This window comes from Beta vulgaris, chromosome 9 (assembly GCF_026745355.1).
Source record: "Beta vulgaris subsp. vulgaris cultivar EL10 chromosome 9, EL10.2, whole genome shotgun sequence".
Taxonomy (NCBI): domain Eukaryota; kingdom Viridiplantae; phylum Streptophyta; class Magnoliopsida; order Caryophyllales; family Amaranthaceae; genus Beta; species Beta vulgaris.
In genome coordinates, this window is record NC_079210.1 from 1324832 (window position 1) to 1348965 (window position 24134).

A 24134-nucleotide genomic window follows, 5' to 3' on the forward strand; every position below is an offset into this window, starting at 1 on the left:
CGAAATTAACACAACCGACTCGTATTAATATTATTATATTCTTATTATTCTGTAAGTAATATTAAAATACCTTTTTATTAACTTCTTTATATTTTCTTAATTAATACGAATTAATTCTCAAAATACGGAGTATTACAGTTTGGTTCATATGATTTTGGTAAATGGTGTTATACTTTTAGTATATGAAAGATGAGAACACTACTAGCTTATGCTCTATTTTAGACTTTTGGTGTAAACTAGATTTAATATAACTATCTGATTCGATTCGTTTTTAATAGTCGTGAGATGATCATCTTAGAGTGATTCTTTTGTCGATGAATGTTCTTATTACACTTTTAGAGAGCTTTTAGTTCATATGATTCTGGTAAACTGTGTTATGTTTTTAGTTTATGAATGATGAGAACACTACTAGCTTATGCTCCATTTTACACTTCCATTGTAAACCAAATTTAATATAAATATCTAATTCGATTCATTTTCAATAATCGTGAGATGATCATCTTAGAGTGATTCTTTTGTCGATGAATGTTCCTATTACACTCTTAGTTTATGAAGGATGAGAACCCATTATATAGCATGTACGTTGAGAATTCAAGTATATGTCATTAGTCCCATCGTTTGTAGGAACTACAGGTAATAATGAACTTGCAAAATACATAAGTAACTTGTGTTATACATGAGCTGATTTATTTTATGACAATAGTGCATTCTTTGATTTAAAATAAGAGAACGTATTGTGTCAGACTCGTATGACACGATACAACTGGTCGGACCACTTCAGTTAGAAGCACTTGTGCTTCAGTTAGACGCACTTGGTTTCAGTTGGTCTTTATTTCTTTTCAGGTAGTCTTCATTTTTTTTCCAGGTAGTCTTCATTTTTTTTCAGGTAGTCTTCATTTTTTTCAGGTAGTCTTCATTTTTTTTTAGTTAGTCTTTTTTTTTTCCAGTTGGTTTCAAATTTTTTTAAACACAAACTGAAAGAACAACAAGAACTAACTGAAACACTAACAAAGCACCAACTGAATGAAAGGAAAAATAAGAGCAGCTGAAACATATTAAGCACAAACTGAAACATATTAAATACCAACTGAAATAACAACAAGAACTAACTGAAACACTAACAAAGCACCAACTGAAACAGAACAAAACCCAACTAAAACAAAACAATACCTAACTGAAAAATATCAATACCCAACTGAAAAAATTCAAAGCCCAACTGAAAATTGTATAATACCTACGCTACCTGGTTGTGGCCAAGGCCCCACCACCAAATGAGTCATTGGCTTCATTCATCCAGCATCACGCATAAGAGAATTGAAGGCAAGAAAAAAAGAGAGAAAAAAAGAACGAACTCCAAGGAACCAATTTGAAGAAACGAATAGAAGAAGACCGCCATTGTTACTACTTGTTTCCAAGAGAATATATTGTCCGACGGCGGAGGAAGAAGATGAAGAAGGAGCAGCGGCTCCGTTCTCGCGGCTTCGTCCGACGAAACATATTGGGTCAGACGGTCTGACCCAATACTTTTAGTTAAATTAATATAACATAACTCTTACTATATAGAAATATGGGAGCTTGAATCATAGCATTATTGTTTTTTTTTTGACAATATCATATTAATATGTCTGTAATTATATTATTACAAATGACTATTATGGTTTGAATTTTGATGGTAATTGGTAATTGACAATTATCAAAATTAGAGCAAATTTGGTAAATTTTAAAAGAGGCTTCTACATCTTCTATCCTTCAACATACATTTCCGAAACAATCCCCATCCTATAAAGGCTTTTGTAAGATTTTACTTTATTTATTTGATATACTAGATTTATTCTAAATTTATATACTCCACTATTTTTAAAATCAAAAGTATAAGTGCATTTACAGTTCGAATTGGTAAAAGATACAAACATACAATAAATTATTGAAATTGACAAATACACAACAGCAAAAAGTTATATAAAACAGAATGAAAGAAAACAAAGATACATTAAAGTGCATTTGCAGAAAGTTTACACCGAAGCTACATTATTAGTGTTCCATTATTAGTGTATGTAGTGATGATTATCCTAACCTTGTTACTATAAGCATATTTAAACTTGGGTATTGTGAATTTGTGATTAGTTTTTTCCTAGTAAATATACCTTTTTATGTGAAACAACCTATTTATCTATACTATATATATTTAAAGTGCATTTTATCTTCATCTGAAACGCAATGATCCATATATATTATAACATGTCGTTATGTACATCATAAAATTGTATATATAACTTTCGAAAGAGTCTATCAATAAAAAAATTCAAAGAAAACAATTTGCTATCAATCCTTTAACTTACAAGTTATGACCTCTTAATTGATGAAAGAGTTTATACAACTAAATCAATTGATGAATTAATAATCAATATCAATTATTCATCTTCTCGAACGAGACACGTCTCAATGTTACCATCTAAAAGACCATCAAAGTCACAAAAATTATCTCCAGCAATTATACTTTTATAGTGTAATATTATTATTAACCATATATACATATACTCATACTCATACTCCATGAGTAATAGTTATTTTGCCATAAACAAAAGGAGTATTTAATTAGTAAAGCAATATGTTAATGTCAGAATAACGCTTAGATTTTTTTAATGCAGGTATTAGTTTAGATTGAAGGTAGAAAAAAGATTAACAAGGAAAAACAAGATTTGATTAGATCAAATATTCGCTCCGTTTTTTTTACTCTATTTTGGAAAATCAAGTTACCGGCCAACTTCCACTTATTTTTTTGATTTTTTATATAAGTAAAAATATAATTATGTATAATCTTGTAAGATTCGTTTCAATATATATGTAACGTTATAATATTAATTTTTATAATTTCTACTTAAAAGAAATAAGAGATATTAAGTATTAGAAAATGTCTTTTAAAACCATGAAAAAACAAAGTATCAAACCTGAGGGAGTATAATCATTTTAATTGATTTGAAGTCTTTCTTAAATTGTAAGTGGACTAAGACCAAAGTGAATAATAAACTTCCAAGTTTTTCCTTTCTTAAATTGTAAGTGGACTAAGACCAAAGTGGGCTCTCACGTGTCGGCAAAAACCTAATAATTGGGTTGTTTTCAAATTTCATTATTCTTTGGAGTCTCATTATATTCTACATTAAGAGTACCTAAAGGTCAACAACAAGCGTAAGTTTGAATTTGGAATATATTTTTAGGAATACTATATAAATAAAATGATTCTTCTACGTTATATTATTGTGTTTTTTCAATTTCTACATTAAATCCTACTAATTTTTAAAAAATTATACACGACGCTTTTAATGTTATCCTATTTAATGCACGATGCACTATCGTTGATTATACATTATTAATTTTGTTTATTTTTAAAATTTATTGGAAAAAATTAACTTACATATAGTTTAACGCTTTAAGGGAATATTCACAAATTAGAATAGTTCCACTTGATTATAGAAAATAGACGAAATTAATGACGTATAATCTGTTTTTTTTTTATCCATAAGAGCCACGAAAGCCGTACAAAGTATAATAAAGGGGAGAGAGATTCGAACATGTGACCTATTGTTCACAGCACCTAAATCTTAACCAGTAGGCCAAAACATCCTTGGTAATGATGTATAATCTGTGATAGGACCATTGTGCATTTAAAAAAGAGAAAGTATTGGCGTCTCATAGTGAGATGTTAAAATGACATATCACATAAAAAGACAAAGAAAATTTGGTATCAAAATTAAGTCAAAGTGGTATCAAAATAGAGTAAGTCGGTACCAACTCTATTTTGGTACCAATTTTAAATTTGATACCGAGGTTACATTTTGGTACCGTGACTTTATTTTGGTACCACTTTAACTTAGTTTTGGTATCAAATTTTTTTGTCTTTTTGTGTGAGATGCCCATATTAGCATCTCACAATGAGACGTTTATAATACTACTTTAAAAAAGTAAGTTTAAAGATTATATGTAAATTTTTTAAAAAATTAAAGTATGATGTAAAAATTAAAAAAACACAAGAATATAACGTTAAAAAAACCCACATTAATGCTGAAATTGGTAGTGCATCAAATGAAGTCATGTCATAAAACAGGTCAATATCTATATATAATCTATGCCCATCACCGACAGTTTAAAGTAAGATATTATAATGCATGGTTTTTGTTTGTTGGACATCAAAAAAAGAAAATTGGTTTGTTTTTGTTTGTTTTCATTTTGTGGTTTTTGGGCCTTTTGACGATACTGCTGTTTTGTTGGGTCACATCTCACATGTATTTTCAATTTTCGAAGCTGACGTTGGAAAGTCCATATTTCATGTAATTGAATCTCACTAAACTTCATCATATGGAATACTTCACTCCTTTTCAGCTTAGCTCATATCTTAAACCTTCAAACATCATCTTTATTTTTACTTTTTCATTAATTACTCACATACAATACAATTCACTATTAATATCTTTATTTATATATATTTTAAAAATATGTATTCAGATTTACCCTATAAGAATTAACATAATGACAAATATCTGTGAAACTTAGTAATTAAACATGGTTATAATTGATATTTAAATATTCTAAAAAAGACAATATAATGCATCTATTAAAGAATGGAGGGAGAAAAATTTTATTACTATTACTCGAATTCGCATAATATACCATACTTTTTTTGGCTAGACGGTATTTTTTTTCAATACCCTTAGTAGTTTTTTTTTTTTTTTAGGAGAGGACATTCCTTAATAGTTACTCGGATAAGTACTTACTGTAAAAGTTTCAATAAAATATATAGACATCTGGCAGCCTAGCAGGAGATATATACCCGGATAAGTAGGTAATTTTGGAAGCCTGGAAGTAATCATACACGAATCATTTTACCTTTAAAAGACTATTACACTTTCACTTTTCATGCATGACAATGCAAAACGTTGAGTACTAATATTTCTAGTTTGTATTTGTAAAAATTGTAAAAAGCTAATATTTATACATATTAAGACGAATCTTACGAACAAGGTCCCACATAACTATTTTATGAAAATGTTCTATTTAAAAAAAAAGAGGTAAAGGTAGTTTTTCAGAAATGGTATTTTATGAAAAATATAAAGAAGAGGTGAAAAACAACATGGAGATGCGGGGTATCGATCCCCGTACCTCTCGCATGCTAAGCGAGCGCTCTACCATCTGAGCTACATCCCCATTTGCTTTTTTTTACCGTGAAAAAAATACTACTATTAAAAAACATAAACAAGTTCGTTGCAACGTTATCCAAACAAAATCATTATCCCGCGAAACCGTTGATGCAAAAAGAAACAACAACAACAACAACAACAAAGATAAGAGAGAGAAACACAAGAAAAGCTTCTTAGAGAGAGAAAATTCCATTAATGGCGTCTTCAGCACCACTACAATTCAGCGAATCAACCGCTGCTACATCAACACACATTCTATTCCACTCTCTCTCCTCTCCTACTTCTCTCCGCCACCGCGTCAATCTCTCTCCTCTGACTCAAAAACGCCGTTATTCTCCTCCTAAAGCATGCTCTTCTTCGCCGCAACCGCAACCACAAACGCAACCACAACCGCGCAGACAGTTTCTAGCGCATTCGGCTGCCGCTGTTGCGTTGAGTCTCTCTCCTCTGGTAGCGAAATCGGAGGATGCGTTATCGGAATGGGAGAGAATTTACCTTCCTATTGATGCTGGTGTTGTTCTTCTTGATATCTCTTTTGTTCCTGATGATCCTAATCACGGTATTTTCTTAAAAATATTTGACCTCTACGACTTAATAACACTATTATTTTATTTACAGAAATTACCACTTGGTGTACTTACATTTTGCGAGAAACAACTTTTTATAATAGCTGTGGCTAACTTAACATTATAGATTTGTTAGGTTGCTAGATAAATTGTAGAAGGTTATTTTACGACTTTATATTAGTAGTACTTTATTTATAAAAATGCTACTTGATGTACGTTTTAAGAGATGAAACAACTTTTTTTTACATAACATAATGTTAAATTTTGTGATGTGGCTAATTTTAATATTTTAGGTTGTTTCTAGATTGCTAGATAAATTATAAAAGGTTATTTTACGACTATATTAGTAGTATGCTTTAAGAGATGAAACAACTTTTTTTTTTATAACATAATGTTACATTTTGTGAGAAACAATTTTTTATAATTGATGTGGCTAATTTTGACATTTTAGAATTTTTTAGATTGCTAGATAAATTTTAGAAGGTTGTTTTACGACTTTTTATATTAGTAATACTTTATTTATAAAAATGCTACTTGATGTATGTCTTAAGAGATGAAACAAGTTCTTTTTATATAGCATAATGTTATATTTTGTGAGAAACAACGTTTATAATTGATGTGGCTCATTTTAACATTTTAGAATTTTTTTAGGTTGCTAGATAAATTATAGAAGGTTGTTTGACGACTTTATATTAGTAATACTTTATCTACGAAATTGCCACTTGATATACGTGTAGGAGATGAAACAACCTTTTTATAACATAAATGTCATATTTTGCGAGAAACAACTTTTTTTTTATAATTACTGTAGCGAACTTACATTTTAGAATTTTCTTAGGTTGCTAGAAAAATTATAGAAGGTTGTTTTACGACTTTATATTAGTAATACTTTATTTACAAAAATGCCACTTGATGTACGTTTAGGAGATGAACCAACCTTTTTATATAACACAATGTCATGATTTGCGAGAAACAACTTTTTATAATTGCTGTGGCTAACTTAACATTTTAGAATTTTTTTAGGTTGCTATAAAAATTATAGAAGGTTGTTTTACGACTTTATATTAGTAATACTTTATTTATGAAAATAGCAACTGATGTACATCTAGGAGATGAATTGACATTTTCATGTCAGAACATACCTTTTATATACCATAGTACCATGTTTTGCTATAAACAATCTTTTCACAATTGTTCTGGCTAATGTATATTGCTAGAAAAATTATAGAAGGTTAGTTGATCCGGATAGTGTAGTGAGTCTATTCTTCTTGTTTTTGTTTGGATTGCTAGAAAAATTATAGAAGGTTAGTTGATCCGGATAGTGTAGTAAGTCTATCCTTCTCGTTCTTTTTTTCTCACCTCAACCCAAAAGAAAAACCTAATTAATATCCATTTTAGTAGTATTTAGTTAACTTACTAGTTAACAAATTCAAACCAATCACACGAAGAGTTGTTAGTCATTAACTCATTACTAAGAAACATCTCAATATTTAGTCATTTTATCGCAAACAAGTGATATATAAGAGGTATGTTCGGACAAATTATCCATTTATGTTTGAAAGTTTTGGACAATTTGGATCGGATTTTGTTGTCATGAGAAAACTGGGTTGGTAGTGTAGGATTTCGGAAAGTTTGGCAGAGTGAGGGCATTGAGGTTCTCCATTGTTATATTAATATTTGTTGATTGGAATTTATTATGTTCTGTTTTACATCATTGAAGTTTTTAATTGGGATAAGATTGTGAAATGATTGACAGAAATTGACTTAAGATATGTGCCAAATTGTACAAAAATAGACGGAAGTAAGAAAGTGTAATAGAAAAACAGACTGAATTATGAATTGTGTGTAATAGAAAAACAGACTGAATTATGAATTGTGTGAACAAATGCAGATTTAGTTCTTTAGGAGATTGGTAATAAATAATATGAATGAAGAAATAACTTCTTAATGATGACAGAGGGGAAGAGTCACTTAGGAGTTAGGAATGGTATTGTTTCAATATTTTCATGTAATTTAGAGACTGACATTCCAAATTTCGACATTGCTAAGTTTATAATTCTATGTAAGGATGGTTTATGATTTAGTCCTTTTTTGTACCTTTTATTAGTTCAGTCGATATTTTGTTTAATAATTCAGTCACTTTTTCTATGTCAGTTGTTGTTTAAGGTTGAAGGAATGTATGGTTTGCAGGATTTTTGTTAGGGACTAGGCAAACGATTTTAGAGACAAAGGATGGGGGACAGTCTTGGGTGCCGCGTAGTATAGCATCAGCTGAAGAAGAGGATTTTAATTACAGGTTCAACTCTATAAGCTTCAGAGGGAAGGAAGGTTGGATAGTTGGTAAGCCTGCAATTCTATTGTACACTAATGATGCTGGGGAAAACTGGAAAAGGGTACCATTGAGTTCTCAGCTTCCAGGAGATATGGTAAGTTGTTTCTCTCTCGCTCAATACTTGGGTTGTTTCCGACAATGTAGTCTGTAAATAATCATTACATGTGACTTTAAGGATGGCAATGGGTGCATGGTTGGGGTATGTCATATGGTCGTAAATCCCCCATAGCTACATGGCCACATCCACCTAAAAGTTTTATACCATCCATCTATCCACCATTCATTGTGAGCATAATGCAGCATCTACTCTTAGAAGCAGATTGAAGTTGCTAGCTCTTATTTTCCTGCCACAAATTTGATGTCGTCAGTGGCCACTGTTTGGTTTGAAGTCCTTTACATTGACTATCAGTTTGAAATGAAGCTTTTTGGGACTCCCTTATGATAATGCTTGATTAGGTTTACTAATTTGAGTCAATAATTTTTTTTAACCAACTTCAGATGGTTGTCTTTCTATCTATTGCGCTGAAGTTGATTCCCTTTTAATTTTCAATTGTAGGTTTCTTTCACCTTTTCAATTACTAAATGGTAGTTCGTCTCTTTAGGTGTATATAAAGGCAACAGGTGACAACAGTGCAGAGATGGTAACTGATGAGGGAGCAATATACAGTACTTCAAATGGGGGTTATAACTGGAAGGCTGCTGTACAGGAGACTGTTTCGGCTACTCTTAACAGGTGATTTATTCTGAAAGCTTGTGTTGTTACTTATATCTTTTGTATATTGAAACCTTTGTTAAGATATATATATATATATATATATATATATATATATATAATATATAGAGGCAAGATCACATGAGAATGTCCCTTACATGAGAAATGAGAATGAATTTCAACCACACGATTGGTTTAGAGTTACAACACTTGTTCATTAGAGTTATATCTCTCTTAAAAATTTTGAATTCAATTTTTTTTTTGTTTTTTTTTGAATTTTTTTTCCAAATATTTTGTTTTTGGAGTTACATCACTTTTTCATTAAAGTTACATCACTTATTCGTAAGAGTTATAGCGTGTAAAATTCATTCTCATTTCTCATATAAGTATGCATTCTCATATGAACTCACTTCTATATATATATATATATATATATATATATATATTATATATATATATATATATATATATATATATATATATATATATGCTTTTGATGTCACTTTCTTTACTGGAAGCCTGCCTTGCAATGGTGTGTCATATCTTGGTTGTTGCTTGCTATAATACTTTCATTCTTGTTTTGCTTAATAGAGACTTCTGCAGCCTTTGGTTGCTTTCATACTATGTCATATTTTGCTGAAATGAACATCTTCCTTCTTTATCAACTCGTCGCCTCTCTCTGGTTACGTTCCTGAATCAGAGGAGCCATCTGACAGTAAAGTGGGAAACTCTAGGAAGAGAACTTGGGTGATTAAGTCAGAGGTGTATTAAATGTGGAGACATTCTCTTATAAATGATTTATCTTAAAAGCTTCTTTTTACATAGACAGGAATGGAATGTTCATCTACTTATAGAGCTTCGTTGCTTTTGCAGAACAGTCTCAAGCGGTATTAGTGGTGCAAGTTACTACACGGGTACCTTCAATACTGTGAATCGTTCCCCAGATGGAAAATATGTTGCGGTTTCAAGCCGTGGAAACTTCTTTTTAACTTGGGAACCTGGCCAGGTTGCTTTCATTATTCCCTTTTGCAATTTCAAGATAATTTAATTACCTTCTATACATGTTGCCATGACCATCTAATTTGAGGATTCTCTTATGAACTTCACTGGTTTGAGATCGAGTGTCTCTTCATTGGGTTGCTTTTAAGATTTATGGTTACAATGAGAGAAATTTTCTAATTTTCTTAAGCAAATGTTTGGTCATCAACTCTGCAGCACAATATGTATATTTTCCATCCATTGACTTGTTCCCAAAGGGAGAATTTGTTTTTTGCTATCTTCTGACAATATTTTTGAGTAACATGAAGCTTGGTATCTTTTCATGTTTGAATTTTTGTCATTCTTTAGACAAAATCTCCTATATTATCAGATTCTTGATTACCAAGCATCGTGGACCCTATCGATTGATAGTATGAATCATGTTCAGGCTTACTGGCAGCCACATAACCGATCAATTGCAAGAAGAATTCAGAACATGGGTTGGAGAGCTGATGGTGGTCTTTGGCTGCTTGTACGTGGTGGTGGGCTGTATCTAAGCAAAGGTTCCGGGGTATGTGCTAATATCCTTTACTTCCACATGAAATTTGATTACTTTCTTGTATCATGCAATCATAATACGCCATTGTCAAACCCTACTCTGGAGTTGCTGGACCTTTAGAATTTTTTTTCTGTTTTTTAGTACAATTTTTCAAATGCAGTTTCTCTTTCTGTCTTTCTGGGCCATCTTGCTCACATTAGACTAATAATCTTCCTGAACTTTACTTCAAGTTCTCAGTATTTACGTTCGTGTCTGTGTATAGAATTAATGACATATAAAACTAAAGAGTGGGGAAAGGAAAGAGGATGAATGCATTATTTTGTTAAAGCATATGATTTTGTAGTTAGTATGTTAAAATTGGACCTGCTGGTTAGTTGCCTGAAGTGTTACATCATACACTTGTTACATATTTGAACCGTCATTTCTCTTCCATAATCACTTTGTTGGCTATCTGTAAGTCAGCTTGTTGGAAACTGTATGCACATTGGTGGTAGTAGAGCTTGAGTAGATTAGGTTATATTACATGTTCTAGTTTATTGTTCCTGACTTATATATATTCTTCGTCTCTCTACTTTTCTGGGTTCACATGTCCTTTACTTTCTAAATTCTAGTGACTAAGAACAGATCCCATAATCTGTAATATATGCCTTATCTTAATCAGGACTGATGCAAATTTTTTATTCTGTAAAGTATACAAGCAATGTTGGAATCAGCACCTGCTTGAAAAGTTTCTTGTGGCAAAAATTATGTTATGTGGGGTTTTTTGTCAGAAAGGAAACTGGGAACCGGATGGCATGTGGAGTTTGGATCTGATTTAAACTCGAGTCTGCTTATGTTTATATTCTGACTATCGATTATGAAATATGTGGACATTTTTGAAGTTTTTGCTGCTGCCTTCAGTCTCAGTCTAATGCTAGTGTTATTTTCTTACTTAGATATCCGAGGACTTTGAGGAAGTGACTGTACAAAGTCGTGGTTTTGGCATTCTCGACGTTGGATATCGCTCACAGGTATTTATTGATGATTTTGGTATCTTCTATGATTTATAAAGAAGATAAATGCACAATTGCAAATTTACATTCCTTTACCCTTTATGAGTTTATTCCGGAATAGGTTCGTATGGTTGTTGAAGAAATGCATCATGCATTTCTTACTGTCCTTCAGGATGACCTCAAGTTCTAATCATTGGTATCGGAGTGTCAGTGGAAGGTTGTAGTTGAGACTGCATGCATGTGTTCATTCTAAAGTGAAACTGAACTTTTGAAGATACATTAGAGAGTCGGTGGATATCTTGAGTCTTGACCCTGCTCAATCCCTTTGTAATTTTTTTTTAAGTAGTCTCAATCCCTTTGTAATTAGTCTCTATATTAAGTATTAACATGAGTGTGGCTTTGCATCTGATCCTAGATTTCCTTGACTACCCATCCCGCAGAAAACTTGTTCCAGAACTTCCGAATTTCGATTTCTTCCAGAAATTGTCATCTTCTATACCAAAACCAATATTTGGAGTTGTCTGTGCTCACATGAATTAGCGGAGGGTCCTGGTTTGGTTGGGGTGGTTCAATCTGTGGAGTGAATTTTGTTGTATGCATCACGGGAGTATAGCTTGGTCTTAACTATTCCTCTGCACCCAAGACTGAGCTTGCTTTACTGACATATTTAGTTGGGTGACAGATCCTGTAAAAATAAGATGATTCCTATAGAGCCATAAGCTCCACAGTCCTGCCACAAAGTGTATAGTTCGTTTCTGATCATCGTTGTCCTTTTTTGACAAGATAATTTCAGCTGTACAATTCTTTATTTGATCTTGAGGCCTAGTTTTCTTGCTTACCAGAACGCCGATGCAGTGAAGCAATTTCTTAATTTGGGTAGCTGAGTCTGTTTTCTTGTCCACATATTTTCCGTAAGGGGCTAATTTGCATCCTTTCCCATAAATGTTCGCCCTTGTAGGAAGATAATTATTAATCCTCCAAAGGGGAAGTTTCTATTCATGCAACATGTCAAGAGGCTAGATCATCTGTCAAATCTTGTCTTTGCTTCAGGAGTCAAATTTTCCATTTGGGCTATTATTTCCGATCAGTAAGCCCCGGTGGTCTTAGCCTCTTAGGTCTCGAAAGAGTGACATTTTTCTTTTCCTTTGTTAGTGTTAGCAAGGGGGTTGACACAAGAGGAGGATTTGATAGTCTTGCTCTCTTTGCCTTTAAAGTGACACATTGTAGAAGGGTGAGAAGTCGATTTGGTTAATTATCTGAATTAGCTACTTGACATTGTCTGTTTGTCCTTTTGCTGTGACCGTTCCATTAAGAGTTGCTTTTCCTCTGTGATATTTCACCAGCCATCCCATCAAGTTACTCCAATGTGGTTTTCCTCAGGCCTTTGTGGCCGGGGAGGGTAAAGGTGCCTATATATTCTCTTGGCGGGGGGAGGGGGGGTGGTAGTTAAATCTATGTGGCCTCATGCTTCTGATAACTGAGATGGTATTTCCAGTTGACCCTTAATCTGATATGCAAGGAAGTTTGCTTGACAGTAAAAACGAGCCATTTAATTCATTCCACCAATATCCAAAATCCAGACTATAGTGAATCTTTGACTCCAACAAAAAGTTGACACTCGCTGTATTTGTTGAATCGAATTGATTTTTTTACTTTTGCATTAGCTTAATTTCATCCTATGGGCTCTGATATTATTGTTCTATGCTTCCTTTGCCCGCAGAAGTCCATAGATTTTCTTAAAAATTATTTTTATATTGCAAGTGAAAGGGGTAGTACAGATGAGTGGTAGAGCTTAGTTGTTTACTTGTCAAGATAGAGTGCATTAGCCATTATGGTAATATCTTATAACACTATTAATAACTGGAGCATTTTTTGTTGCAAGAGCTTGTGTACTTGCTAGGGGTAAAACCACAAATGTTTTAGCTTCTGCTAAGATATCTCTACCTGGTTATGTTGAGGGTTCTTTTAACGATTTACTTTTGCTGATCTAAACTTTCATCTGATATCTAGGATGAAGCTTGGGCAGCTGGAGGAAGTGGGATACTATTACGAACCACCAATGGTGGCAAGTCCTGGACGCGTGACAAAGCAGCTGATAACATAGCTGCGAATCTTTATTCTGTGAAGTAAGCTTACTTCCTAAAGATTTTTGTTCTTGAACATCTAATCGTCTGGTCATCTAAGAAAAAGGAGAAAGCAATTTCTTTTTGTTTGGAATGTGCTTTATTTCGATACCAAAAGAAAACTATAGAAATATTTAAACAGTTGTTTCCTTATTCCCATTGAGTCACGTCTACTTGTCCCCTTCAGTCTTTCACACACTTATCTTATACTACTTCCTTTCCACAATACATGCACCATTTTCCTCTTTTGGATGTCTCACAATACCAGCACCGATTCTTCTTTTGGATGTTTCACAATACATCCCCTCCTTTGAAACATAATCACATTGGTTTGAAATGATTGGTTTGTGTGCCATATAGAAATGGTGCATGTGCTCTGTAACGGAGTAGTATCTTTAGGGTAATTGTTAGCTTAGTTTCTCTTTAGATGCATGGTATATGGGTTCTAACTCACACCAACTAAGCCCTCTCCTTGGCCCATTGCTAAATATCTAGTTGTTTCATGAATTTACGAGTTCCCCATATTATCAGAGAGGTAATCTTGTGATTTGCAGGTTTATTGATGAAAAGATAGGGTTTGTGCTCGGAAATGATGGAGTTTTGCTTAGATATCTTGGATGAAGATGTTCTATACTTATGGTAAGCCAGTTACTGCATCACTTTTTCATGTATCTTGTCGAGAGATTTACACTACTTGCTTAGCATGAACTGATCATGTATATGATAGGATGATGTTATTTTTGACAAAACCATATGCAAGATATTAGGAGAACTGTTAAATTTGGTTCAATTTCAGTCACCTTCCTCATTAATCGACAGAATATATATTAATCATGTATATGTATTAGGAATAGCATTGTTATTCCTAATCGGTGATGAAGTAGGACCCTCTACTTGTATAAATATACTGTCGGTTAGTGAGAAATGTGACTGAAATTGAACCAAATTTAACAGAACTAAGATACAATTTCAGTGAATCGTTCGACCTACAGTCTTGCACCTGTTTGCACTAGCATGTTAAATGAACTGAGAAGATTAACAATATGCTGTCTAGTGGATGTTTGGTGGAGCATATCCTTTTAGTTCAGCTGGTACAGAGTTTCTTCTGACTATCAATATCAAAATATATGATTGCAGGTTCTTCAGTGATTGTGGTCAGAGTTTTTGTATCAGTTTATGAGCCCCCTTACAATTTTATCTTGTGCCCAAGGAAGCAGAAATGATTCTTTTCATTGTCAACATATATGATATTGTAATTATAATAGGATCTTTTGTTTTTGTATCAAGCTGTTATATACCAATATTGTTGGAAATCCATTCTCTTTTTTGAGGAAGACCATGACTAATTGGATTTGATCAGCATGAACTGGTTTTGTACATTTCAAGAAGTTTCTAAGAATATCTATAGTTTGAGCCTAATGGGTCTACTTTTGAGCAATTTGAGTTGGCTGTATTTAAGTATACTTCTTCTGTTCTGAAATAAGTAAAATATTTCTCTTTTTTACATGAGAATTTTTTAAGAGAACTATTTCACTTATTTCAGAATGGACGAAATACTTTATTTTTTAAAATCCAGAATCACTTTTTTGGGCACTTGGGGACGTTATTGATATGCAAGTGGCACCAATTTGCACTAAGGACACATTTGAGGATTGCGTAATTAATTTATATACATTTCACCACCGGCGGATCCAAAATTTTAAAAAACAGGGTTCAAAATTAATTTTTAACTTCATATCACAATTTTTTTTGCAAAAAAACACTCTTAAGGCTTGATCAACTTTGGTTGTTTGAGGTTGCGAAAAACCAGCTTGTTTCATACTTTTTTGTCTTTTAAACAAAGCAATTAGAGTTCCATTCCTCTTCTTTACAATCTTATTATTAACCATCTCTTAAGATTAAGAATATTCACTAGTTTAGCAATTAACTCATTGGCTCATAATTTCACAACCCAAAAAAAACAAATAGCAATCAAATTCCAAATAATGTAAACTCACTCAAATGTGAAATTTGTCAATTACATCTAGTAATTTAGCATAACTAAAAGCAGATTATGACAATTGAACATAACAAATTAAAAAGTTACATCTAGTACCCTGCAGTCTGCATCAATTTTCAATTGAAGATATCAATTGTCAAGTTTGTCGAGTACAATCAATGAGAAAATGATTTGGGATTTCATTTAGGCCCTGTTTGGCACTAGCGTTTGAGGTAGCGGTTAGCGGTTGGACAAAATTAAGACAAATTCATCAAAATTACTCGCATGTATTTTAGAATACAAAAAAGGGACTATATGACACCAATTATATACTTCCTCCGTTCCATAATAAGTGAAACACTTCTCTAAAAAAGCTCTCACATAAAAGAGAGAAGTGTTTCACTTATTATAGAACAGAGGAAGTATAAATTATGTGTGAGGATTAACACAGACTATAACAAGTAGCAGAAATTATTAAAAAAGACGGTCTAATTTAATATAAAAGTAGATTTAATCACTAAATGAATTAAACTAGGCTTTTAATGAAATCAAACTAGTCGCTATTGGTTATGGACTTATGGGTGTGTTCAATGACACTAGACTTGTAAAAGACAACTAATTTTGCCAGAGCTACAAAAATTTTCACTTTAATTTGTGTTGCTATTTACACCAAAGCTACATTTGGTGCGATATATAGACCAATTTTTCAAGTATACAATGAGCATGATATGTAAATATTGAGGATATGATTGGGAAGAGACATAGTAAATCTTCCAGGGGAGGATATGTTTAGCTTTGAAACACATCAAAACTAAATAATTCATAGATGGAAAAAAAACCTAAACATAATAGCAATGTCCGATTAAAACCTAAGCTAACTAGATCTTACTTTTTCTTCTTTAATCTTATTGTCTACGTGCCTATTCTCTTCAGCATAAAACAACTGAACTGAAATGAACCGAACGAATTGAATTGAATTGAATTGAAATGAATAGTGATATGTGCGGGTAAAAGTATTGTCCAGAGCTGAACTGAATTAAATTGAAAATAAGTTAGGGAGAATAGACCCTACCTCTTGGTATCTTTCGATTTATAGGGTTGGGTTTCCAGATTCTCTTTGTAGTTTTTTTTTTTGCAGTTTAGAAATGAATATTTGTACAATGGATTATAATATTAGAAGTATGCAAATCTTTGGTCTTCTTAGAGGAAAATTTTAGATTTTGTAAGAGGAAAGGCACGTAAATGTGCGTTTGTGTCTCAAATGTATGCGAGTGAGACAGTGCTCTAGATAAATCATTGAAGAACTTAAAAAATACTTGTGTTTTCTGTAAGCCAAATAAATGTTCTTTTGTATAGCTGTCGTGGTGCGCATTTTTGAATCGAGTCACGGCTGTTCGCCATCAAAGTGGATGAGAATGGTTTATAATATACAGTAATAACAACCCACGTTACGACACAAGTTACACCTATATGGCTATATTCTATATACTGTACAGTGTACACTATACAAAAAAATGAAGCTGAAGCTATATATTCCTCTCTTTCACCTTGGATTTCGTTCTCGACTGTTTATCAACTGTCCCCTTTGTATGGTGATGAAGGCAGGCTTGAAGACCAGAAAAATCAAAAGGAAGACGAAATCCGGGTTTGGCCATTTTCAAGTAAGTAAAAAGAAAGACGAATCTCGTCAGAATGCGCTGCTGGAAAGAGGCTGGGATGCTACCCTTCTTTCTGAAACCAACTGGATCAACCGCGTGAACAGCAGAGCAAGCAGAGGCAAAGGTACCACTATCTCTACATCGTTTCAACAGTCAAGGCCTAGAAAAATTCTGCAGTTCCTTGACTCCTTCCACTCACTGACCCAAAAAACAAATAGCATTTGTGTGCTGAGGCGGCAATCGCAGTTTCATGGCCGGAAAATCTTTAGCGTCTTTGAAACCTGGATACGGCAGAAAGGACACCTAGAAACAGCAGAGGAGCACCTACGACAAAGCACGTGTCCACAAGGAACGAGTGTAACGTCTACTTCTGCACTCAAACATATCCGGCACTGCCATGCTGCTTTGGCCGTATCAGCTTCTCTAGCCAAAGTATCAGCCTTGTCCTGCGTTTTATTAGCAAAAGCATCTCATCAAATATAGAACATACAAATATTTTGAATATACGCAAGAAAAAACATTTGAGACTTGGGTGCAATTGTTGTACTTATATTGTACGTTGAGGGGTTGGTGCTTGTTACACATAATTAAAATAGTGGCGATACTTTAAACTTAGCATCAGTAGGTGATATTGACCCAAGCTGCGGGAAAATCTTTCAGAATATGAGGCTTGAGCTTGGTATGACTTGGGTGAACCAACTTTTGGAAATTCTTCAATAGTTGAGGCATCAATGTTACGAAGTCATCAATCTTTCAAGCAAATTGTAGCAATTTTTTTTTTTCCATTTTTTTCTTCTAAAAATATACAAGGATAGAAAATTAAAGACCTGTTCAAGCAGGAATGCAGCCTGAGAATCCTTAAGTTGCTCCTGCAAAGTCAAGTTCGTACGTAGCAATGTCTGTGTTTCCATGTCAATACTGACCCCTGCAGCAGAGAGCATCTCATGAACCGCCTGCACCAATTCTGCAGGTGCAACTCGCCCATACTGGAGATCTTTCCCTGTTTGCAACTGCCCAAGGAATGTTTCATCAGCAAATTTTCAGCTAAATCCAGGGAAGTTTCTAAAACATCAAATTGTCAAATGAACTAGCAAATCTGACATAGTCTCATATACAAGAACAGCAAACAGAGAGGATGACAGCAGTAGAAACAAACAAAAACTCAATATGAATACAGCCACGAAAGTATTCGGGATATCAAGATGATGTATACTGCAAACAGTGCGCGCGTGCATGTGAATGGAATGGGTTGTTAACTACATTTAACAATATACTAGAGAAAATAAGATGTGAAACCAAAAAAAAGTCATTTGTTTTGTAATTTAAGGATGTATCACGAACTTATTATCTCTTTTACTTTCATTATTGACAAGGGTTCAGTAATCAGTAGTAGTGGAGACCAGTTTTAAGTTTAATATCATTAATTAAAGGTAGCATGAATCAACTTTTACTTTTAACTTTGTTGGCATATACAAACTTGAATGTAGTATGATAGTTGTAAAGATTCTCCGTATCAATGAAGAACATATAATATTTTACCTTGGCGCGCAAGCGCACACACACACCCCAACAACGTGACAGCATCCGCAATATTTTACCTTGGTGTGCGTGCACACACACATACCAACAACATTAATATTCTTATCTAAAATTATTATCAATACAATAATGTTTTTGGATAAAATGTGCTGATGCCCTAATCTAAATATGAGAAAGGATGTTCCCTTCATTTGCTCTTCCCCATCTACCTCACCTCTTGCTCAGACTGGCATGCTCGTCTAAGGTGTGGAAACAGCAAATATGAAAAGATATCTTAAGAAAAACCATACCTGTATTGAAGTAATCTTGTCTCTTCTTGTATCCTCTGGAACCTGGGCACGCGTTGCATTTTGAGACACCACATTGTTGACATCTGGCAACATTACTGATGAGCCCTCATTGTCGAATGATACACTTCTGAACGAAAAGACCTGTGAAGACAGAAGAGTCTCTATCACTTCAGGAGCAATTTCAACTCCAAAACGATAGAGCGCTTGTCCAGATGAGGGTCTAACGTCTTCTGGAACTCTACCATATTTCAACTTCTCCCCATTTTGAGACCGCCAAGCAACTATTTCTCCCATATAAAATGGCCTTAAAGGGTGTAATTGAACTTGACGAGCATCTTGAGCAAGTATATCTTTGCCTAACAAGTCAATGTTATTCCTCATAGTCTCTCTTCCTTTGTTTTCAGAGCAAATTCTCAAAACATCAGTGAGTGCACTCTCTGAGTCTTCCGGGCAGAGAAATAAACCACCAAAAGGCAATGGACTAGGAGAGCCTAAAATATCACTCAAAACAATGGCAATTACATCTACAACAGATATATATTCTGGAGGTTCAGCAACTAAAACGAGGGTCTTTCCTTTATTGATGTAGTAAAGAGCACGATGCTCATGTTCCACAGCCCACTCTGGAAGAGTTGATCCCTTTGGAACATAGGTAACGTCAATGCAATCAGGAAGAAGCAGAAACCGAGTATAGATGGACTGAACAAACTGCATCTTGTCCGCAGCATCCTCGAGCAAATAATTCACTTGTTCTCGTGACAAATTATTATATGCCGGAATGTTGCTTTTAAAATTTCTAAGAATTTTGAATACTGCATCCTGAAATGATCTGCTCAACAATTTTCTCCTCATGAAAGCCAATGAAATTGGCCCTATACTTCCCAGAGTTTGCACCTCAACATTTAGTTCCTGAAAAATACAAACATCAAAAGATTAGGGATCAGATACACTTGAAAAACGAGTTTTAATTATTATTAAGCAGGTTGTCTACCTCCACAACTACATCAGATAGCTTTTTGATGCCTAAAGTTAAACACGTTCTTTCTGGAACACTCGCATGGACAAACCTGAGTCTAGATGAATTTATAAATGTTACAAAACGGGAGCCACAGGAATCAATATATACACATGATCTTGCATGAACAAGTCTGCAACCATCATCAGGTACTACTGCATCGAAATCCCAGTCAGTCCTTTCTGATTTAGAATCATCAGTTTCATCACAAATGAAATGTAAAATTTCCATTACTGCACGGAGTTCATTCGGATTTAGACGTTGATATCCACATGCTTTCTGAAGATTCAAAAGAAGGTCCTTTGCAATGGATACAGAAAGAGTTTCCCGTAAACCCATGTCTTTGAGGATCCTTACAAAGGGGAGATATATAGATGGAAGTTCAAATGCAAATGGGGACAAGTTTACTCCCAGACGCACAAAGAGAGAACTTGCTTTCACCAGCCGAGTACCATTTGCTGCAGGCAAAAAAGCGACCTTCTCCAACTCTTGTAGATCTGCAATGAGGATCAAATGGACTATATATAATAGATTCAAGATATAATGAAAAAGAAAAAAGGTAAACAGTTAATTCTCTAATACCACTATAACATATAAAAACTTATTGCGTATTAATAGGGTTCTGCTTCTAATTTTCTCAGGAGAACTAATTGACAAGGGAACAACTGAAGCACTAGTATGCTCAATAGAAGGAAAAAGAAAAAAGAACTCCAATAAGTCAATAATGGAACTTCAATTAATCGAGCTTATGAAACTAGTAAACTTGAATAGTATATTACTGGTTAAGAAAACCTGAGAGAAACAAAAAAAGAAAACAGGATTATCAATGTCTTCTTAACTAGCAGTTTCACTGCACCAGGTGCAGTACTAAACCAAGATATCAGTCATGTTTTTGCCTAACAGTTGCGTAAACTGCAAGTGACTAATGGAAGAAAAAATATTACTCAAAGTATAATTATGTCATCCTATTAAAGTTCTTTAACAATTACAGTAGCACATACAATCCAGATACGTCTCTCAGACTTCTATAATTAACTTGTGATAGTCAAGTGAAATACATTTGATGTATCATATCTTAAACCTTCAGATGGATACGTTTACTTGAATACGATCCTTTAATTGAGGAGTGGGCCATAAATAGATATCAAATGATTTTATATTCATTATTGAATTGAGGAGAGTGAGATAGAAAGTAATTGGGGAAGTTAAAAGCTACATTATTATTTGGACCCATATTAAATATGGAAAAGGATAAACTATTTAGTCACATCCCAAAGTGGAAAATGGGTAAAGTTATAAAAGACGGAGGGAGTGTTAAAACAGTATCAGTACAGGCTCTGATGTTGCTAGGGCCGGAAAGTATTAATCAACTCAATGTGTTTTGTCCATTAGTTGTCTCTTTTTGCATAATCCTTGTCTTTTGTTAAAAATGAGTTAAGTCAGCACTTAGGCCCTGTTCTTTTAGGGACAGTTTCAGTTCAGTTCAGTTCAATTTCAGCTCAGCTAGTTTCCTCTCACAGTTCGTTCAGTTCAGCCCAAAAGAACAACGCCTTAGACCTGACTAGACACGCATGTGTTTGTTACTTGGAAGATAAGGAACCTAATTTGCAGGAGGGTTGAAACCAGTTAATTAGGCCACATAATTGTGTACACGGAAGGAAAAAACCCAGAAAATGTCCCATGGAAGAGAGATTCCCATGTCAAGAATTAGTTATCTTTCTTGAGCTGGTGTATGTACACTTGGATAAGGACCTTAAGAGAATAAGTTCAGATTTATTAAGGACAAGGACCAATGAGTTCATATAAGGTTATCAAGTTCTACAATGAAAGATAAGTTCTGACAAATGCAGGTAAAGTAAGTAGGGATAAAGGAGAGAAAGGTGAAAAGATATGAGCTGCAATTGGAGCAACATTCTGAAAATTCTATTGTGCTCCCAAGAGCACGGTGCACACCATGCACTCAGTAAATTTGTTCCATTTTTGATGAGTAAATGTTCTATTTCAACAAATGTTCATTTTAAGCATATTTTTCAGCAAAAAATATGTTCTATTTTCCGGAAAAATTGTTCTATTTTCAATAAACATACTTTCAATAAGCAAATGTTCTATTTCAACAAATGTTCGTTTTAAGATTATTTTTCAGCAGAAAATTATGTTCTATTTTTGGTGAAAAGTGTTCTAAATTCGATAAGCAAATGTTCTATTTTAAAAAATGTTCTTTTAAACTTATTTTCCACAAAAAAATATGTTCTATACTCCCTCCGTTTCCTAAAGATCTTCCCTCTTTCTGTTTAAGTGCGTTTCCAAAAGATCTTCCCTCTTTTACTTAATTCCTCATTTGGAATTTTTTTCCCCTTTTTATCCTCTCATGTCCCTATCATATGATCCACCATTACATTATTAATTCAATTTTACTCCCTTTCTCTCTCCTACTTTAACCCTTTTTTATTTGTTTATTTATCTTAACCCCTTTCTCTCTCCTACTTTACCCACCCCACACCCCACACAACTTGATTCTCATTGGTATCTGTAGTAAGAGTAACAAGGAAGATCTTTAGGAAGCGGAGGTAGTATTTGATAAACATATGTTTTATTTAAGTAATTGAATTCCAGTAATGTTCCACTTGAACAACAAAAATGTTCATTTTTCGTAATTGAATTCTGGTAATGTTCCACTTCAACAGTAAAATGTTCTTTTTCGTAAATGAATTCTTGTAGTGTTTCATTTCAACTGTAAAATGTTCGTTTTCGTACGTGAATTTTTGTAATGTTCTACTTCAACAGTAAAATGTTCGTTTTCGTATTCCTAAATGTTCTATTTTGTACTGTGGGAGCACAATTCTCATTGTGCTCTCCTAGGAGCATAATGCACGCATTGGCAGCATTGAATTTTTCTTGATTATGCGGATAAACATATACATACCAAGGCAAATACTCACTCCAACAAAGATATGGACTTTGAAGGTTTCACACTTTGTCAAAGTCTAGCAACAGGACAATGTCACACATTTAGCAAAGCTAGAGTAAGATTGTGATTCTGTGACAGTTACACCATGATGACTGTAGCCAAAACTTTGTTCTATAACCAAAAAGAAGAAAAAGACGATATGTCATACGTGAAAGCTTCTGCCGGACCAAACATTTAATGATCAAAAGAGCAACCAACCAAAGCGACTCTCAACAAGAACTATTCTCCTCATGGAATAAATGACACTACATAGGTTATATCTTTTTTTAGCTGATGTTATACGTATTTATGAAAATTGCAGATTAGTTATTAGAAGATATTTTTCAAAGTGAAAATATTCTGGCACAACAATTTCAGCATAATATAAATCCCATTGAAGAAAATTGTAGGAAGTTCGGATTTGAATATTATAAATAGAGACATTCCTGAAAGACGCAAAGAAACTGCAAGAATGAATTTAGTATATGAGATATATAAAACCTTGTAGAAGATTGAGACAATATTCAAGTAGTACTTCCTCCGGTCTTTGTTAATTGCATTGGGAAGTTTCATATTAATTGCAGCATTTTTGGTAATATCTTCTCTCTATCTCTCTCCTATCACATGACCCCCACTTTTTATCTATCTCTATCTGATACAGGACTATATTCTGGCATAAAATCACCTTCTTTCGTCTTCACATGGGTTTTTTTAAAAATGTGTCAATGGGGTATGTTGCAATTATTATGGAACGGAGGAGGATTATATATGAAAGCAAAGAAGGTGATTGTATGCCAGAATATAGTCCTGTATCTACAATAAAGAATGTACCATGGGCCATTATCATAAAAAATTTAGTAAGGTGCTATAAGTATGATAGACACAACTTTGCAAAGGATCATGTGTCGCAGCCCTTACAATCTCTAAACATCTGATAACTATAATGTACAGAAAAACTAACATAAAAGGTGGAGAAAAACATGTCACATTTAGGGTCTAAGAAAGGAAAAGACGAGCCAATACATGAATTAACTAAGAAGAGGTTAACAAGATGATACCTGCAGAAGAGAGAGAATCCCAAACTTTAGCAAGGTATTTGAGGACCTCACATGCAGCATCCTCAACAGTCATCATGCTAGCAGCCGTTGGCCAATGTGCAAGTGCATCCCCACCACCATCTTTTCCAAAAGTCTTAAGGCAATGAAAAATGATAAATCAACTGCTATGTTGTCTACCTTTCTTACCGAATTCAT

General features: G+C 33.7%; 2 protein-coding genes and 1 non-coding gene across 4 annotated transcripts in view; 1 reads left to right on the forward strand and 2 right to left on the reverse strand.

Moving 5' to 3' along the window:
• Window positions 1–5126: 5126 nt before the first annotated feature.
• On the reverse strand, window positions 5127–5199 carry TRNAA-AGC (transfer RNA alanine (anticodon AGC)). Its single transcript has one exon. It is a non-coding gene; the product is annotated as a tRNA-Ala (tRNA).
• Window positions 5200–5299: 100 nt separating this feature from the next.
• LOC104902582 (photosystem II stability/assembly factor HCF136, chloroplastic) lies at window positions 5300–14873 on the forward strand. The gene is made up of 9 exons (XM_010690401.3): window positions 5300–5751; window positions 7949–8184; window positions 8693–8823; window positions 9676–9808; window positions 10229–10351; window positions 11275–11349; window positions 13342–13457; window positions 14009–14093; window positions 14592–14873. Exons 1-8 carry the CDS (start codon window positions 5388–5390, stop codon window positions 14073–14075), a joined length of 1245 nt encoding a protein of 414 aa, XP_010688703.2. The 5' UTR covers window positions 5300–5387; the 3' UTR covers window positions 14076–14093; window positions 14592–14873.
• A 1965-nt stretch (window positions 14874–16838) lies between these two features.
• LOC104902583 (uncharacterized) overlaps window positions 16839–24134 on the reverse strand; it is a 34821-nt gene continuing 27525 nt past the window's right edge. For both annotated transcript variants that reach the window (XM_010690402.4, XM_048636756.2), the window contains 5 exons: window positions 23940–24072; window positions 19911–20431; window positions 18920–19828; window positions 17918–18100; window positions 16839–17536 (listed from right to left, as the gene is read on the reverse strand). In XM_010690402.4, the coding sequence (XP_010688704.2) occupies window positions 17339–17536; window positions 17918–18100; window positions 18920–19828; window positions 19911–20431; window positions 23940–24072 (1944 nt within the window). In that variant the 3' untranslated portion in view covers window positions 16839–17338. The remainder of the gene's footprint in view (window positions 17537–17917; window positions 18101–18919; window positions 19829–19910; window positions 20432–23939; window positions 24073–24134) is intronic.

Bases quoted from the DNA above. Each gene is read 5' to 3' on its own strand.
- LOC104902582 (XM_010690401.3), top strand. From the start codon at position 5,388: ATGGCGTCTTCAGCACCACTACAATTCAGCGAATCAACCGCTGCTACA. The intron at 8,824-9,675 runs GTGATTTATTCT...TTGCTTTTGCAG, and splicing joins GTTTCGGCTACTCTTAACAG to AACAGTCTCAAGCGGTATTA. The intron at 9,809-10,228 runs GTTGCTTTCATT...AATCATGTTCAG, and splicing joins TAACTTGGGAACCTGGCCAG to GCTTACTGGCAGCCACATAA.